This window comes from Hypomesus transpacificus, chromosome 11 (assembly GCF_021917145.1).
Source record: "Hypomesus transpacificus isolate Combined female chromosome 11, fHypTra1, whole genome shotgun sequence".
In the NCBI taxonomy this organism is placed as follows: domain Eukaryota; kingdom Metazoa; phylum Chordata; class Actinopteri; order Osmeriformes; family Osmeridae; genus Hypomesus; species Hypomesus transpacificus.
In genome coordinates this window covers 13,013,388-13,032,468 of record NC_061070.1, presented here as the reverse complement: position 1 = coordinate 13,032,468, position 19,081 = coordinate 13,013,388, and the positions used below count along the sequence as shown (strand labels likewise).

At 49.1% G+C, this 19,081-nt stretch overlaps 2 protein-coding genes across 4 annotated transcripts in view; both read left to right on the top strand.

Annotated features, from left to right (window-relative positions):
- thada (THADA armadillo repeat containing) overlaps window positions 1-13,884 on the top strand; it is a 43,648-nt gene extending 29,764 nt beyond the window's left edge. For all 3 annotated transcript variants that reach the window (XM_047029160.1, XM_047029158.1, XM_047029161.1), the window contains 7 exons: window positions 2,702-3,096; window positions 5,254-5,378; window positions 6,533-6,605; window positions 6,710-6,860; window positions 6,998-7,120; window positions 12,869-13,038; window positions 13,205-13,884. In XM_047029160.1, coding sequence (XP_046885116.1) covers window positions 2,702-3,096; window positions 5,254-5,378; window positions 6,533-6,605; window positions 6,710-6,860; window positions 6,998-7,120; window positions 12,869-13,038; window positions 13,205-13,504 — 1,337 coding nt within the window. In that variant the 3' untranslated portion in view covers window positions 13,505-13,884. The remainder of the gene's footprint in view (window positions 1-2,701; window positions 3,097-5,253; window positions 5,379-6,532; window positions 6,606-6,709; window positions 6,861-6,997; window positions 7,121-12,868; window positions 13,039-13,204) is intronic.
- A 2,040-nt stretch (window positions 13,885-15,924) lies between these two features.
- Window positions 15,925-18,870, top strand: zfp36l2 (zinc finger protein 36, C3H type-like 2). Its single transcript, XM_047029606.1, has 2 exons — window positions 15,925-16,242; window positions 16,504-18,870. The coding sequence occupies exons 1-2, from the start codon at window positions 16,153-16,155 to the stop codon at window positions 17,695-17,697; spliced, it is 1,284 nt and encodes a 427-aa protein (XP_046885562.1). The 5' UTR covers window positions 15,925-16,152; the 3' UTR covers window positions 17,698-18,870.
- The last annotated feature ends 211 nt before the right edge of the window (window positions 18,871-19,081 follow it).

The following is a 19,081-nucleotide window of genomic DNA, read 5'->3' as shown; positions in this document are numbered from 1 at the left end:
CCTCCAAGGTATTCACACGCCTCAAACCAACCTGAAATGATCTCTCTCTCGCGCGCGCGTGTACGTGTGTGTGTACTGTATATTTACATATACGCTCACATTCTCTAGCAGACACACTCTGGGGTTATGAGGTCATTAGATTAGAAATCATTCATTGAATAGAGGCTCTACCAGGGTGGAGAAGTCATCTGCAGCACACACACACACACACACACACACACACACACACACACACACACACACAGAGAGTTGTTGATGAGGGTTGGTTGATGGTGGTTGAGGTTGATGTCAAATCCAGCTGGGTGTGGGGGGTGTGCGTCTTGGACTCGCATTTTTACCATCCACTCAGTGGCATGTCACAGCGCTAACACACCGTATGTCCATGTCTGTGAAGCACGTCTCTATGGGCAGAGGAGCACACGCACACGCACACGGTGATGTCGTGAGTTGACGGGGCAGTGAGTCAGTGCAGCAGGCTATCCATCACAGCATGTTTGACCAGGCTCTGCTGTACACACACTGGAAGGACAGGGCCAGCATGGACACCGACTACGGGAGCAGGCAACTCACACACACACACACAGACACACACACATTCACTCTGGCACACTTGGTAAGATAACAAACACAGTACCCTCCTGTAACTCTCTCTCTAACAGAGTCAAGCTCGCTCGCTCACACTCACTCACACACAAACACACGTACACACTCTTTTAAGAGCAGGGGAAGGAAATGGTTTGTGAGCCGGCTTGACTGGCCCGTTAGGAGACATGCAGGGTTGGATTATGAAGCCTGAACTGAACAAGCTTGTTTACATTTCATCAAAATACATCATGGTGAATGGTTATTTACATGTTTAGAAGCAGCCCACTGCAAGCTTGGCCTGGTTTATTTACACCAAATGTTGTGGTTTGGATTTGTTTAAATATTTGACCAGTGTTTTGAATAGACCCACACATATAGTGCTTACATTCTCTGTCACACATGCGGACTTGCCAGCTCGTATCCCACATGTTAAACATCCATATGGGCATTTTTTTAGGTGTCCGTGTGCCACTCATGTTTCAAGCTCTTTAGTCATTTTGGAACATTTATGGAGGTTTTGTCTATACTTGTTGATACTTATTTTGGAGTCGTCTAGCTATGGCAAGAAACACAGGAAGGGGTTATGGGTCATCAAGAAGCATTGGTGGATGAGCTCCTGCCTTGTTTTGAGGGCGGTCATATTGTGGTCATGGTGACAGCAGACTACGGACTTTTTGACCGTTCGTGGAGTCCCTACCAAGGACAGTGTGGTCATGTTCTGTACCAGAACTGTTCTACCAGAAAGATCTATTCTATTATTAACATGGAAACACTCAGACTTCACTTAGCTGACGTTTTACCCAGCATTCAGTCTCTCTCTCTCTCTCTCTCTCTCTCTCTCTCTCTCTCTCTCTCTCTCTCTCTCTCTCTCTCTCTCTTTCTATCTCACACTCAAACATAAATAGACACCCTGATGGACAATAATAGCCTTCTGAAGAACACCTTTCATTTCCTTACTGAAACCAGGCTGTCCAGCCATGCCTCCCTCCCTCTGTCCATCCGCAGACTTGGCTGTTTTAATAAACATCATTTATTACCAGCTCTGGCCTCCACCCTGATGATGCTTCTGCGCCCTCATGTCTTCTTCACCCCCCCCCCCCCCCCCACCCGCTTTCTGGGCTGGTCTGGGTGTGTGTGTCTCTGTACTAGGTTGAAAGAAAAGACGAGAGTTGTTCTTGAGTCCGTTCCCTCCTCTCGTGTTTTGATGAACTCCCTCCTGCTGCTCTGAGTTCCGTCTCGTTTTCATTCTGCGTACGTCTGAGCCCAGATAAGGGTTCAGTGTCTTAGCCCTCCCCCCTCCTCCCCTTTACCCCCATTCCTCCCCAACTCCAGACAAACAGCCCCTCTCCCTCTGACACACTCCCATTCTTCTCCAGTCATCCTCATCCCTTCATCATTACTGTCATTACTGTCCTCCCCATCATTACCATCATTGCCCAGCGCTCATGTGGCTCTCGGCCCCCCTTTGAGGATCGGATTCCACGGTAACCTGGCCCATCTCCACGGTAACCCGGCCCGTCTCCGGAGGAATGTGGCATTTCCCGCACTTTTGTTGGGTCCATGTTGAGTGGCGCTGCGGGCCAGATTGAGTTGCACAGCTTTTTAAGATGTGGAGGAAGAGGAGGAGGAGGAGTGTGTGTGTGTGTGTGTGTGTTCAACTAATTGAGTTGGCTGTGAAAGGAGGCCCTGTGAGAACGGGCTTGGAGGGTGTTGCTGTGGGGTGGGTGGAGGCGGGCAGCAATAGAATTATATTGAGTTACCAATAACTGCCCTGGCTGCAGATTAGGGCTGCGTTTCAGAGAAACTGAGTGTGTGTGTACGTGCGTGTGCAATGTCCTTGTTTGGAGCTATTGTGTGCTGGTGTGAAGGAGTTGCCGTACTGCCCAGAACCACGATTCTCAATAGACTATTGTGAGCCTGTGGCCAGCTTTGCTTACACCAGCAAAGTTCTATCTACGCTAGTGATATGCAGATTTTCTGTGTACAGAGAAGCTTGAGTCTCTTGCTGTGGTCAAGAAGTCACGCAGCAGGTCTCATCATCTAACAGCTAGTGAGCATGACTGTACCAACTGTTCTCCATCCACCTGTCCTCAACATCCATGTTTGTGTCCCCCAGACTCAGAGCTTCGCGAGCTTCGCAAGGAATCCCTGGCCATCCTGCTTGCCTCCGAGCTGGTGACCTCTGACCCCGCCCCTACCCCCGCCGGCCCACTGGACCCTGGCACCACCCAGTACCTCCTCAGCCTGGCGCGGCTGGCCGTCGGCTCCAGCGTGGAGGCCCCTCAGCTGTGGGGTGCCCCCCCCGGGGCCCCCTGGGGATGCCCCCAGCTGCTGGGGTGTCTGCTGCGGTGCCCGCACTACGAGGTCCGGGAGCTGGCGCTGGAGGGGGTCGTGAGGAGGCTGGAGAGGGAGGCCGGGGAGACGCGGGGCCCGCCGGGCCTGGACGAGGACACCGTGTCCACCCTTACCAGCCTGGCTCTGCACGAGACACACCCCCTGTGTCTGGCCAAGGTAGGAGCAGCAGGGACACCGTGGCGGGTCGGTGGGTCGCGGCGCATCGCAGGCACGTGTAAATCACTCAAGAGAATAACCTCTGTCCATGTGAACAGAATCCAGTCACTCACTCATACGGGCCAAAGGGCAACAGTAGACCGCCGTGAATGAAAACAACATTCAGCTGATGTTTGGCAACAGCGATGCGAGCACCACACGTTATGTCGTTATGTCTGTGAACGCAACCACCAGGAATCCAGTTTGAACTGACTGGTGGAAGAGACCAAGCCAGCGTTTAAGCCACCAGAGTCACATGGTAGGAGGAGGGAGCCTGGTGACTAGTCCTCCATCATCCCTGGGTACACAACCACAATGACAAACGCTGCAAGATGATGACATGAACCATGTCCATACTCTGTGGGGCTCGCGTGAGAGCCCAACACACTCGTGAGGACGGAGCCAAACACAGAAAGACGGAGAAACGAGGCAGAAAGAGAGTACACATGTAGACTGTGGTTCTAGTCTACACGTTCCTCCAACGTTTGGTAACTTTCCACTCGTGCTCTGCCTGGTTCGGTGTTTTCTTCAGTTTTTTTTTTTTTTTTTTTTTTTTTTTTTTTTTGGGAAAAGGCAGCCTATTTCCTGTTTAGCCCAGAGAATCATATTTCAGTTTTTCATAAACACAGGACAGCCAACCATTACCAGCCTCTGCCTCAGCCTTTGCTCCTGTCATTAGGCTGGGCTTAGGCTGACAGGACTCATCGCTGCTGGGAATATGGGGTGTGTGTTTTTGTTTTTTACTCAGAACTACTTTATTGCCCAGCCGTTAATGTTTAAGCACCGGGCTGTTAAGCCACGCCTCCCTGCACCAAGGACACACCATGGCCCTGTTGCCATGGCGAGCCCTCTGCTCCAGTAAAGCCTTTTGGAGAGAAAAGAAAAAAAAAAAGATCCTAGTTTGGCAGAATTCCTGTGTGGGTTTGATCCGGTGCCCTTTACACTGGCTACCAGACCAACGTCCTATCCTGAATCCTGGGTCTCACTTCACAGGACCAACAGCCACTGCTGTGCACTGAATGAATGTGTATGTGTGCTTGGACGAGAAAGGTGTTTGTGTGTTTGTCTGTGTCCCCACGCATTTGTGCATGTTATATGCACCAGTGCATTGTATTGGTGCCGTGTGTATGGCTGGCCGAGACAGTTTACGAGTGTGCATGTTTCAGTTGATGGATGTGTGTATTAGCCAGCGAGTGTGTTAGTGTGTTAGTGTGTGTGTGTGTGTGTGTGTTAGTGTGTTAGTGTGTGTGTGTGTGTTAGTGTGTTAGTGTGTTTGTGTGTGTGTGTGTGTGTGTTAGTGTGTTAGTGTGTGTGTGTGTGTGTGTGTGTGTGTGTGTGTGTGTTAGTGTGTGTGTGTTAGTGTGTTAGTGTGTGTGTGTGATTCAGTGCGTTGTGAGACAGGAGCTCATTAAAGCAGGTTGTAAAATCCTGCTGCAACAGAAAAAGAGAGAAAGAAAGAGAGAGTCTAGCAACCAGCTGTGGCCTTACTTCTCTTTTAATATCTGTCTGAGACAGCCAGTCACGAGTAGAGAACTGCAGAGGCTGTACAAGTCACACAACCACCTCCCCGTCCACACACAAACCCCCCCAACCCCATAAAACAGCCTTGTTTTAAAGCTCTAATAACAGGTCCATGCTTTTAAAGAAATAATAATCATTGAAAAATGCAGAAAGAATGTCAACACAGGCGCTAGCGGGCCCGGATGGCTGGTTAAAGGCGTTGGGGGAGCTTAAGAAACAAAACAACTCTTTCCTCCTATGTCCACTCACCGCTTGGTGTGACTGGCGGAAAAAAAACATGAGCGGGGGAGGGTAGGCGGGCGGGCAGAGGGCCAGGTTCAGAGGAGCTCCAGCACCTACGGAAATGATGTAGGGGAAGAGACAGAGGTGGAGAGAGTGACCACGAAAGGGCTAGGAGCAGATGAGTAGATGTCCATGGAGATAAAAGGTGGAGATATTATAGGAACAGATTCAGGCATTTCGAGCCCAGGAGATGCACACCAGGGCTGTAGAGACAGATGGACCCGTTTAACGTCCCCCCTTCTATCCTCCCTCCTTACCCTGCCTCTGTGTAGCTAACCTTATCTCTCTGTCTGTGTCTCTCCCTCTCTCTCTCAGGTGCTCCAGGTGCTGTCAGCCCTCGGGATGACCTCTGACCTGCAGTGGAGGGACGGTATGCTGACCCTGACCCAGGGGGAGGTTCTGGAAAAAGTCCTCCTCCTGACCCAAGGCTCCGCCCACAGGTAACATCACCATGGGAGACTACTCTTGACCCTCCAATATCACCCAGGGGTCAGTACTGGAGGTTTAGTTGATTTTCTTGCTTAGACCTCTGGAATGGTTTGGCAGTTGATACACACACTCCAAAATGAGCCCCTGGTACCTTAATGCTCCACTGCTAGGGCCCCTGAGTCGGGGGCCCCCCCCAGAAGCAGCTGTGTGTTATTGGGAACACAGCCAACTGTGACCCCCCCCCCCCCCCCCCCCAACAAAGCTATTCGGGTTGGCGGTTCCCAGTTGCCAAAACAGCCCGGAGCCGTCGACCCTGCTCCCCATTAGCCATGATGGATAGAGAGATGTGAATGACACAGGAGGAGAGATGCGGCCTCGCTCTCTCCCTCTGCTTCCCTGCCTCTCTCTGCTTCTCTGCCTCTCTCTGCTTCTCTGCCTCTCTCTGCTTCTCTGCGTGGATGAAAGGGCCCACAGAGGCCGGTGGCAGGCAGGCTGTCAGTGCTGTATTCAGAGCCAGGGCCGTGGATGAAGGAGATAAATGTTGTCAGCCAGTCAGGGGCCCGTGTTGGCTTCACCTCTCACCCCCCTCCCCTGCACCTGGCCATTGGTGGGGAGAACCACCACCCCCCGAGTGTGTGTACGTGTCGGTGAACTGCGCGTGTACTTGAGGGTGTGTACCCTGTGTACACGTCTGTGTAGTTCATATTGTGTCAAAAGCATGTATGTGTTCTCCCGTCTTCCCCGACGACGCGACAAACGCACGCCTTCTTTGACGACAGCCGCCCGTGTTTTGCAATAGCCGTGTGGAGCGTAAGAATAGCTTTAAGAACGAGGATTAGATTACAAAGACTTTGCCCCCTTTAAAGAGACTCTGCCAGGCCACAATTTGGGCGACGGGGATCTCCTTTCTCTGAGGCGAAGGTGCAGGGTTAGGATTAGTTGTGTAACAGTGGGATTGGGTTGCTGCGGTGTAAAGGGGACGTTTGCCCAGTACACACTCCTGTGTCGCACCGGCTCCTTCGTTAGGTGATGGTGGGCAGAGGCCCGTCTCCTGTTTGTGGAGCATGCTGCTGCAGCGCTGAGTGATGGGTGGCGGGATGTTCCACAGATGTTTGGTGTGTGCACAACGTTCTAAGGTGGTGTTTGTTCTGTGTTCTTGTTCCAGTGTGGAACTGCACTGTGCTGCTCTGACCCTGGCATCTCGCCTGGTGGTGCAACTAAGTACCACTGATCCACAGGTAATGTGTGGGTGTGTGTGTGGGGGGGGGGGTTAGGGGAGTCAGTGTGAATACGTTGATCGTATCTATCAATAACTTCAAATGTGTGTGTGTGTGCGCTCCAGGGTGTGTGCGCACTGGCGTTGCAAGGTAGCTGGGGGGCGCTGGTGAGCCGGTGCTGCAGTGAGGAGCAACCTGTGGAGGTCAAGCTGATGGCTGCAGAGGTGCTGGTCAACGCCACACCCTCCCTGCTGACCAGCCCGGCCTTGCCCCTGGGTGAGTCAGCATGGACGGCACCGTCCGCCATCAGACCCACAAACTCTGAATTGCGGTGTTTGTTTCGAGCCTTGTTTTGCTACAGTTTGTAGAATACTGCAATACTGTGTGTGCGTGTGCCTGTGTGTGCGTAACAGGCCTGGCCCTCACAGTGAGTCTGTGGAGAGGGCTGTTCACCCTGCTGCAGGATGAGGACCAGGATGTGAGAGACACCGCTTCAGACTTCATCTCCAATGTCCCAACACATCTGCTCAGCTCAGGTAAACACTCTCACACACACACACACACACACACACACACACACACTCTCTCCCTCTGTGTGGGGTTTGTGCAACAGCTAATATTTCAAACACACATGTTGGGGGTTAGGGAGGGGCTCTGACGTCGGTTCTCGCCTTGGTCCAGGAGTGTTCCCGGAATAGAAGGGAGGTGGGGTGGGCGGGGGAGCGGGAGCGGGTGGGTCGGGGGAGGGCTAGTTCTGGTTTGCTGTGTGTGTGTCATAGCTCAAAGACTGGATGTTTTGTATAGGATCATGAGACACCAGATCCTAGAACAAAGACACACAAACAAACACACACACACATGCACCATTCTCAGTTTTTTTCCACATAACCACTCAACTCCATCCAGGTTGTCGACACGTGTCCACTATTAAAGAGGGGCCACAAACAAAGCACCGCTTCCTGTCTTCAGACAAACACTTCCTCTATCCCCCCCCAGCCACCTTGATGCCCAGGAGCCACCCTTATTGTGTCTGAGTCTGGCTGCAGATCTCATCTCTCAGCTGTCTAACCACCAGGTCCTCCTCGCACACGAGGAAATGCAGTCTGGGCCCAGGTTAGATAACATGTCAGCTGGAGATCACAGGATACAGCCACATGGCTCAGACGGCCTCTGGAGCAGGAAGGGAACACAATCGAGATAATTACTGTGTATGTGTGTGTGACCGGGGGATCCCCTTTGTCCATCCCTACCGCACCAGTCACTGCTGGAGAGTATACAGTGTAGTTTAGTGTGTGTGTGGGCGGGTGTGACCATGGGATTTACAGTAAAAAGAGGTCAAGATTGCATTTCCTCTCTGGCTTGTCTGCTGTCCACGTGGGATCCCAGTGTCACGATGTGCATGTCATGAACTAGAGCAGTGTTTGTGTGTGTGTGATCGACTAGAGCACTGTTTGTGTGAAACTAGAGCTGTGTGTTTGTGTGTGTGTGCGAGAGAAACTACAAGAGTGCGTGTCCCTCCATCCGGGCCCAGCCATCCTGTCTGCGAGAAGAGATCTGTGATCAAGGTTGGGTCTGGGGGAGGGAGGGAGGGGGGGTGTTTACGACCTGGCACACGAGAGTAAAGTATCGAAGGTGTCAGATTTGGGGCGACGCAGTGACTGCCTGCCTTTGATATGCAGAGGGAAGAGTAAAGGGAGGGGGAGTGATGTGGACACTTCATCCAAGGACTGCTTTGTCCTCCTCTTTCCCTTTTTTTGTCCTCGATCCTGGGCCTGGTGTGAGGGGGGACAGGGGGCTCGAGTCCCGTGCACTCCGAACACCAACCTAACAAATGGTTGACACATTCGAATGATTTGGTGGGTGGGTGTGGGGGAAAAGTGGATAAAAACACTGTTTCTATGTATTATGAGTATGGCCATGCCATCCTTGCAGGAGCGATATCATGTGGAAGGGAGACCAAAAGTCAAAGGGAGAGTTGGAGGGTGGGGAGAGAGTGCGCATGTGTTTGAGAGAGAGGTGGCGTTTGTGTTATTGCATTAAGAAGCTCTGGGGCCCTTCCTAGATCACTGAACCACAGCGGAGCCATTGTCCTGGACGGGAAGAGCACATCTCATTTGAAACCGTCAAACCTTCCCCTCTCCCTCACACACACTCACAAATCCCCTCTCCTACCACCCAAACAGCTCTAGATGAATGGGTTTAAGAGATGTGAACCTTCTCCACTCCGAGCTGAGATGAGACGTAGCATCATGTGGACTTGGTAGCACATACAGAGAGGCTGTTTCTGGGAAGCGACGTCACAACCGAAACCATGACACCTTTGGTACACATTTGGGAGAATGACTTCATAGAGATGGAGTTGCAGGGATTTCCCACACAGGGGAAAAAGGCAGATTCTATATTGAGTATTCGGTGAAACACGGCTTAATGTGTTACTACTACAATAGGTCATCATAACATAGTCAGGGACATGTTGTGGAACATTCTCTACCTGTTGAATTCAGACAAAGATGAAACCAAGAGCCGTACGGTGTTTCAGTCACAATACATGTCTTTGTTATACTTGCAAGCAGAGAGACTCATTAGCCCCAATGTTGATTAAGGATTATAACGTACCCAGTGTGCTGTGGAGCTATTCTGACAGGGCTTGTTTTTCTAGAGCATTTTCACTGAACCCTCAACTCTTAATGAACCACATCATTCTGCTGGTGAGACATTTCATTCATGTCCTGCTTAATCATTGTACAGTCAAGTGGAGACTGATTGTCACTGATTACACCAATCCTGTCCTGTACTTCCAGCAGGCTAACTTATAAAACCTGGTTTAGCTAACCTGGTGTACCGGTAATGTAGCCCATAGACAACAGCGGCCCCTCTGTAGCCAGCAGTCAGCCAGCCGTGCAGCATGCCTGACAAACCTCCGTTTTACTTCAAGTGGACTGGAACGGGAGCAGCTTTGAAGTCGGGCGCTGTGGCGGAGGACTAGTGGTGGCGGTGTCGTTGTTTTTCCTCTAGACAGGCAGAGACGGGCCTCCAATCCCACCAGGGTTCCAGTTTTGTCATGAGGACGTCGGCCGGGGGGGTGAGGAGGCTGGCGTCTCTGGTCTCATACTGCTCCCAGCCCTGCCCCCCCCTCAGGGCCCCCCTCAGGGCCCCCCAGGGAGAAGGGCATTGGCTCTAAGCCTTTTTTTTGTCTGATTGACAAAGACCCCTATGACAACTACCATCATAAATGACTTCCAATTGACTCTACTGACTTAGCATAGCATTGGGGAGAGGGATTTAGATGGTAATGTTGACAGTTTGTCCTCTGTGTTGAGTGTTGTACAGTCGGTGGGTGGGAAGTGCTAGTCGTTTTTCTCGCCGGTTCTGTGTGAGCCGCAGTAGGAAGTGAAGGGCGTAAAGTTTGTTTTGGTTTCACACCTCAATCCCCTTGGCTCCTATGTGCTGTCTGCAACAGTGTGTGGGAATGGCTGAGATGTATTGTATATGGGCATATGGTTGCTGGTCTCGTATAGGTATGGTCTACTGAGTCCTATAGGCGTGTAGCAGGGGAATGTAACCGGAAAAGGATTCTCTTCTCTAGAGACGAAAAGTAAGACTGCTGCGGGCAGGACAGGGTTAAGTCCGACTGGGTCTCGTCAGAAGGGCAGGTGTGGTGGTATGAGTGTGTTGGTGTGGTCAGCAGGTTGAGGGGGGGGGGAGGGGGGCGGGGCGGGGCAGCTGGGATGAAACGGTGTGGAGCGACCAGGGTGGGGGCGGGTGTTACTGTCCCCTCTTGTCTCCCTCTGATGTGGGTGGCTGAGCAGAGGAATGGGCTGTGGGCGGATCCCTCCCCCTCACCCTCCTGCTCCATGATGACACTGTGGGGGGACGGGGGGCGGGGGGTTTCTGGGTCTTTCTCTTATTTCATGGACCCTGACAGACCAGTGAAACCCCCTCGCCTCCTTCAATGGGACATCTGACACCCTCCAGCTGCAGCAGCTCAGCCTGGGCTTTGCTCAACACCAACTCTCCCTTTCCCGCTCTCTACCCTAACCCCCTCCTCCGCCTACCTCTTTCTCCTCTCTCAACTTATTTAAAAAAGTTTCTTTTAATTAGTTCCAGCCCACAACTTCCCACAGATCGATTACGGGAATTAGCCGTCCTTTTTTTATTTTTTTACCCGCTGGATTCTGGCTTCCATGCCATGCAGAAACATCCCTCTGTATGGCACTCTGCTCCTTGTGCGTGAAGCCATGTGGAAAAGAGGGCCGGATGGGGGAGAAACTTAGAACTGAAATACCTCCAGTGTGACAGAACGTCAGGATTTGGACTTGGCTCAGCCCTGGGGCCCTTTTTGTGGTCATTTATTGGATGATGTCATCTGAAATGAGTCCAGGTCTTTTTCCCTGCAGTGTTTCGTAATCTGAAAACATACTAGGGTCTCATACAGGAACATCTCCTGTTCTACTGTGACAGCGATTATGATGAGGTATTTTTTAATTTTTTTTTTCAACACAAAAAGTCACAAGACTGACAGGAAGTTATTTGTCACAGGACTCTGTGAGATTGGCAGGAAGGAGGAGAACATATATACTGTGCCCATTTGTTCCCCTGCCAGGCCAGCATTGCCCTTCACGCCCCTGCCCTGTGTCCCCGCATCTGACATCCTGATCAGTGTGAACTACAGCATGCACACCACCCTGCCCCCTATAGTTGACAAACAGGAAGACATTGGCACTGCCTCCGTCACCTCTGAGAAAGGAGTGTCTTATAAAGACTGTTATTTAGCATAGCCAATACTGACTTATGTGGATACTTTCTCACACCCACCCACCCTTCCACACACACACACACACACACACATACACACACACACACACGTAAGACTATCCCCTTGAGAAGAGGAGTGGCCTACAGAACAGAATTCAGGGGAAATTGTGTTAGTGGAGTGTGAAACCCGTCTATACATCTACAAATTGAAAGCGGCTAAAGTTTCCTATTGTGTCTTGAGGTTGGCTGTTTGTTGTGTTTTTAAGCCCTGGCCAGAGTCCAGTGCTCGGGCACTGTCGTGTTTCTCCCTCCGTCCCTCCCTCCCTCCCCATAGGGATGAATAGCTGGTTTGACATCAGAGCCGGCCGAAGAGGGGGGAGAAAGAGGGGTGGTGAAAGCGCTTTGGTGAAAGAAAGGAACATGCCACTCCAGCAAAGCATGCCAAAGCTCCAGTAATACTGCACGGTCAGCAGCATGGCCGGCTCTCCGGCTCTCTACACTCCCAGGGGGACTGCCTGGTCCCCTGACCCGTCAGGGACGGCCAGCGACGAGTGTTGGAAGGGTAGTGATGGGTGGGGGTGTTGAATGAGTGTCCCCTGTCGACCTCCTTCCTCCCCTCTCTGTCCCTATTCCCATACTGGTGGTGTTTTGACAGGGGCAGCTTTGAATCACTGAATGACTTTTGAAGTTGGGGGTGTTATCTTGGTGTCAGCTGTCCCGATTCTGGCCAAGAGGGTGACAACCCATTATCTCGGATAATTGCAGAAAGGGCTTTGATGCGCGGACAACTGGCGTCATTGAAGCTGGCCAGGAGTTGATGTGGACACCTGAGGGCTGACGCTGTCCTCTCCGTGGAAGGTGTCTGTCCTCTCACTCCCACTTCCTGTGCTCGCTCCTACGCAAGCTCCCAAAGTGGAGCCTCATTACAGGCCTGCCAAGGATCCCTTGGTGTGTGAGCGTGTCTGTGGGTGCACGCTCTCGTCCGCCTGAACGTTTTCCTGTCTGTCTGCGTGTGTGTGCGCGCGCAAGCCGTGTGTGCATTTCTCCCAGTCCTGGTTGGTTGTGAGTTGAGTTATGGTTCTTTTTCCCAGAATAGCTTCCAGATTGGGAGGGGAACACACACTTGGTCTGGAGCAGACAGTGTGCCGTACATCACTCATGTCTAGGCTGTATATTGATCCAGCCTCTTGAGGTAGATTGGGAGCAGATTTTTTTCCTCCGGGTTCTCCTAAACAGGCTCCTGGCCCCTCATTGTTCAAGGGGACGGATGATGAACGGAGAGAACACTCACACGGATCATCATAACTCAATCCTTTCTGAACCGTCCTCTCCTCGACTGCGCTCTGGCTCACCCTTCTTCCTATGTACACATTAATCAAGGAGATTCCAGTTTAGACATCTGTACGTTATGTACTGAGATTTGCTCTAAGCTAGCTGGTATTCTGTGTATCCCGTTTCGCTCGGTTGATGCCGGTAATTCTGTTAGGATGTCCTGCTGGGTGGCTGACCATTGTCCCTGTTGTCACCAGATGAGGCATGTGCATCGGTGAGCCCTCCCGTGGCACTGGACCTGGGTGTGGGCCTGCTGTGCCAGCTGTTCCAGGTGTGGGGGCAAGTCCCCGCGGGCATCCTCACCCTGGCCGACTGGCTGCTGGGAGAGGCCGAGGAACAGACGGACTCGGCAGAGCCATCTGGCCTGGTAAGATTCCATTACCAGATCGTTCTCTGCGCAGGAGTGAACGTGGTCGGGCTGTGTGGATAGTTCATGGGTTGTTTGTACTCTTTGTACTGTTTTGGACTGTCTTGTTTGTACTGTTATGTCATGTCCTGTTCTTGTCGTTATTCATCGACCTCTTGCCCCTCAGGATGAAGAGGAGTTCCTGTTTGAGAAGGGAGACTTGAACCTGTGGGGAGAGCCTGTGCAGTGGGTACAGGTGCTCCACAAACACCTAGAGGCCTTATCCCGGGGCCAGGACCTGGGCCAGTTCCAGGCAGAGCTCCTCAGACTACAAGCCCGGGCTGAGACCCAGACCCTGGCTTCCCAGCAAGCCCTGAGGGCCCTGCCAGCCCTTCCTCAGTTCTCCTCCACCATCGAGCACGCCCGCCTGGCTTTGAAGGAGCAGAGAGCCAGCCTGGCTCTGGATGTGCTTGCCTCAGTCACATAGCCTGCTCTATTAGCACAGGACCAGGAGCAAAGACTCAATGCTTGTTCAAGACAATAAGAGACTTGAAGGCTCTGGTGTGCTGGGTCAATGGGCCCAGCTAAACTAAACCTTTTACTGTAGAGCTGATTGGGACACAATATGGTGGATGAACAACCTTTCAGTGGAGAATGACTACAGGAACATTATGCGCCTTGTAAAGTACACATACAGTAAACGCATTGTAACTTTATTTTCATTCATCAGTGTCCTCTTTTGTATTGTATTTTTACGTTTTACATTTTTTTTATCCCAGACAGTGTGTTATTCATAATGTAAATGCATGATTTTTAAACCTATCCTAATGCTATCATGGCAAGTAGCCTATAAAGTTGAATGTGATGACTGGGAGTTATGTCTCATTTCTGTCTGTGACCTCACAGCACCTCAGACACCAGATGGAGCTTGAAGAAATGTGTTGGGACATTATTATTCATTTAGCTCTTCATGTGAAAAATAACACGTGCTCTGCACTCCTATCGGTGACATGCCTGAGGGAAGGTGCATGTACAGTAGCCTACACTCACCCTGCAAAGCCTCTAGACTGCTGTATAAAAATGCCTGACAGACTGACCAAAACTGCTGTTGGAAAAACATTTACACACATCTTCTCCTCAAATATAATGATAGAGTTTATAGTTTAAAATATAATATCACATTTTCACAGACTTATCCCTCTTGCATAGCTTTTACATCCCATATCGGTTTCCCGGGTTACGTAATTAGGAGACCACACAATGGCCCAGTGTCCTGGGTGTGTGTGCGGCCTGTTCAGACAGCTGGGCTTGCACTACTCACACTGTAGTGGTGGCAATGTTCCCTGTTACTGTAAAAATGATGTCATGTTTTGGGACGCCCCCCCCCCCCCCCCATCACCACCCCTCTCCTTTCCTATAAAAACATGGCCATGTGATGGGAGAGTGGCTTTTGCGGATGAAGACATGTTTAAGGGATTTCTCAAACTATGAGCCTAGGCTGTCTGTCCTTGACATTAAACTATTTATCATAAAGACTCTCTTGCTCGGGCCCAGGACAACCCCAGAACTAATTTAAGGGTTGCTAGTAGTAGATTCCAACCTCTTACGTCATTTGTTTTCCGACTGTTCGTATTTTTCTTCTCTCTGCAGCTAAACCACCTTGGCTTGAGAGAATGTTTGAACCGTGCAAAAGGCAGCAAAATAACATATTTAGATTTTATGGCTGTTCTTACAGATGAAGCCCAATAGTAAATGACAGCTGGTCTTACAGTACTCCATAATTCACGGTAACATATGTATCGCACAGACTTTTTATGTGTTCCTAACCTAAATATCTTCTTTGTGTGACCCTGTAATATGGTAAGTACTGTTTTACGAGAATGTAATTTATCCACAGTGGCTATAAACTTACCATTATCAAAATCACTTTGTTTTGACACAGCTGTATTTTGTTACAGACAATTCTGAGAGGTTATTGTTTTATTTCAGCATAATTATTGACAAAGTCGTCTATCACTATAAAAAGACGTTTATAAAAATAAGATACTGTACAAAATACATCAGTGTGGAATCCATCAGTGTGGAATGAATGTCGAATCTTGACGGAATGTGCCTTTAATTCCTGCCTTGGCCCCGGCTCAGCAGGGGGCGCTCAAGTCTGTCAGATAATTTAAAATGTGCTCTGAGGGGGGCAGTGTTGCACTGCTTTTCATCACAGCTACATTCCTTCAGTGCTTAGACTCCGTGTGAGGCTGAGCGCTGAGGAAAACAATTGTTGCTCATGGACGAGACACTGAAGAACTTCAGAGCTCAATTCAAACTCGTTCAGTTGTGGCATGTTATCTGGTATATACGCATGCATTTGTTAAGAAATAAGAAAATAATTGGTTGAAGGTTTAATGATATATTAAAAATAAAAGTACAAAATCTAAAAGTATTTACCTACATATGTTTTATTTTATGTTTTTATATACAATTAATATCTGTGGGGAGCTGTACTATAAGTCATGCTAGATCAACTTTGAGTGAATTCTCAAGTAAGGGTGTTCATTATTCAACCCCTGCACTCCAGCCTTTACACAGTACAGTACACAGACTTTCACAGTTTTTTCTTATACAATGATATCAGTTTTGTCTTATGTTAAATTATTTCCCCCAACACCAACAGTTTTCGGCAATGAAGGCAGCCTTACAAATTGGGATAGTGTTAGGCCTTGCACAACCAAAAGAAGACCAAGTCTCACAAAATAGTTGAGATAAAACTTTTGAAGGGAGTTTAATTTCAAGGCGGAGTATAAAAAGCGGCCAACCACTGCCTGCAAGACGTTTGAAAATAGGGGGCGTGTCTTGCAGACGTTGCTTCAACTTTACAACGCCCCTCTCTCGACAGCGACCACGAAGCATTTATATACATGTGCACAGCGAGTGCTGTTAGTGAAGCACTCTGGTACAGCGCTTCTTGAGGGGAGAAATCTACCACACAACAATACAAGCAACTTTCCCCTTGCTTCTTATCTCACTAACCACCACAGGAATTGCACATTACTTTTTCAGAACTTTCAAGCTTTCCAAAACCAGTCGTGGCACAGTCTACTAGAGTTGCCTCGTGCATTCAAGGATCCTGGTTGGTCCTCCATGAGAGAGCTACTGCGACAGAAAACCTACGAAAAGGAGATGTCTGCAACCATCTTGTCCGCCTTCTACGACATCGACATGCTTTACAAGGTAATTGTCATTTTAAAATAGCCAAATATTCCAATCCTCACTTTGCATTTAATGCTTACATTATTTGCAATATGCCAAATAGTCTTTGGGTTAACAAGGTAATCGCCACAACCTGTTGAGTAGTAACTTCCACAAAGTGCCTAGTAACATTAGGCTACATTTACATTCAAAATCCTGTTGTCAAAACAGACGCTGCAATGGTTGTAAATGGCTCGTGTTAAAGTGCATGGCTAATTTGTCTTCTTTTTTTCCCCTCCACAGCAAGAAAAAAGCCTTAATATGAACGCAATTCATATCAACAGCATGCTGGACAAAAAAGCTGTGGGAGCTCCAGTAACAACTAGCTCTAACAGTTGTCCTTTTGCGCCGGGATTTTTCCGTAGAAACTCGACCAGCAACCTGGAGTTGATGACCAACAGTAACAAATACTCAGTCAACTCCTACAGCAATCTAAAGGAGAATTTGTCAAGCAGCAACACCGCCACTGCTCTCATGAACAAGGAAAACAAGTTTCGCGACCGTGCATACAGCGAGAACGGAGACCGTAGCATGGACCGCAGCCAGCAGCTGCAAGTTCTTCAGCAGAAGCAGGGTTCTCAAATCAACTCCACCCGCTACAAGACCGAACTCTGCAGGCCCTTCGAAGAGAACGGAGCTTGCAAATACGGAGAAAAGTGCCAGTTTGCGCACGGCTACCACGAGCTGAGGAGTTTGTCACGTCACCCCAAGTATAAAACCGAGCCATGCCGCACGTTCCACACCATCGGATTCTGCCCTTACGGTCCCCGCTGTCATTTTATCCACAATGCTGACGAGCGCAGACCAGCTCCAAGCAACGCCAACATGCAAGGCGAGCCCAAATCAGCCCGCGAGCTTTGCGGCTTTGGTCAAAGGGAGGTCGTGCCTCTGCATGCTGGGTTCAACCAGAGGGATAGACCAAAGCTCCACCACAGTCTGAGTTTTTCCGGCTTTTCTAGTCACCACGGACTTGAGTCGCCCCTGCTCGAGAGTCCAACTTCGCGCACCCCTCCACCACCCTCCTCCACCTCCTCTTGCTCTCCTAATTTTTACGAGGACGTTCTGTCACCAAACTCCATGTCCTGTGTGAACAGTGCATTCTCTTTCCCCAGTCAGGACCTTAAAGCCTTACTCGCCCCTCTGGCTGTGCACACCCAAAACGGTTATGCCAACCAGTCCAACGGTGCCTACTACGGAAACATGTGCCCCTCCTCCCCCCCCACCTACAACATGAGCCACTTGCAGTCCCTGCGCCGCCTCTCCGAGTCGCCGGTGTTCGACTCTCCCCCTAGCCCACCAGACTCTCTCTCAGACCGAGATAGCTATGCTAGCGGCTCGCTCAGCTCCTCTGGGAGTCTCAGCGGTTCCGAGTCTCCAAGTTTGGATGCTGGCAAACGTTTGCCAATCTTCAGCAGGCTGTCGATTTCAGATGACTAAACATCCTTTTTGTAATGTTATTTTCAATGGATGAAAATATCCTTGACATGGCATTAGTTTTTTTTTCTGTCTGTGTAATGATAGATGCATAATAGTAGATATCAACAGAAGGCATTCCATCGATGACTTGCCTAATGAGCTGCAATGGCAGTGTTTGGTTTGAGGCAAGCCACACTTTCCTGGGATACATGTATAACAAGACTTGACGAGAAGAGACTGTAAGCGGTTTCAGATTTCCTCCACCCTGCCAAGAATATGCCTTGACACAAAGTAACATTTTTCAAGTTGTGTTCCTTTCTCAAAACTTTTAACTTCCATTCCAGAACTTTTACTCTGTTTCACAGCGCCACACAGTGGTTTGTTTGGTTAGTGTAGTTTGTTGCTTCGTTAAAAGCACTCTTGAGTTCGGTTTGTTTGGGGAAATCACTGCTGATGGTTGAATATATATTTTTTTAGCTGTTTTGAGTGATTACATAGCGGTGCGTATCTGGCTATGGACTATTTAACTTATTTATTATCTTGTGAACTATAGGCTACATTGGTAATTTGTGTCCATACTGTATTTATCAAGTATGATGAAGCAATAGATCTATATTCTTTTATGTTTAAATTATGATCGCCATTATTAATCTGCATAAAGTGGAGTGTATGTTCTTTTCACAGTAATATATATATTTTGTTTTGGTCTCCTTTTGTAACTTCACTTGGTTATTTTTATTGTAAATGAGTAAAAAGATCTTAATTTAAGAGAACGTATGTGATATTTATTTCATTAATTTTGTTTCCTTGTTTACGTTTTATTAAAAAAAGTTTGCGTGATTGCTGTTTGTTCCGAGGTTGCTTGTCAGTGCTGTGGAAGACATTTTTGAGAATCCCTATATAGATATTTCTGTAGAATGTATAAACAATGTGGATGTGCAAACCGTCCAAACCTGAGCTCGCCTTACAATTTTTTATATATAGATTCAGACTTCAGTGACAAAGAACCCAAGTAAATAAATTAACCAAAAAGTATTTTTGTTTTCTGTTTGCATGAGGTCACACTGTGATTCCAGCCACGTGCTAAAGAATGTAGCAATCCCTTGTGCCCCAGTGTTATTGTGTAGTGCCTACAGGGGGTCACCATCTTTACATGCCTTAAGATTAACCAAATAAAGTATTTTCCTACATGTATCTTTTACACAAGTTGAACTGAATGTAGTGTTGGATCAGAATTACTTTGGAAGGTTGTTACCACTTATAAGGACACCCTGGAAAACAACCATATCTTTTTTTTTAAAGTCCCTCCTTATCTAGCTACACTTATTTTGACTTTGTTTTGAGATTGAATTAGTCTGAGTCTTGAGAATTTGCTGGACGGGGAAGTGGTTAAACATGTTTTGTT

Excerpts from the sequence above, each read along its gene's own strand:
- zfp36l2 (XM_047029606.1), top strand. The coding sequence starts at position 16,153 with ATGAGAGAGCTACTGCGACAGAAAACCTACGAAAAGGAGATGTCTGCA. Across the intron at positions 16,243-16,503 it reads ACATCGACATGCTTTACAAG|CAAGAAAAAAGCCTTAATAT; the intron begins GTAATTGTCATT and ends TCCCCTCCACAG.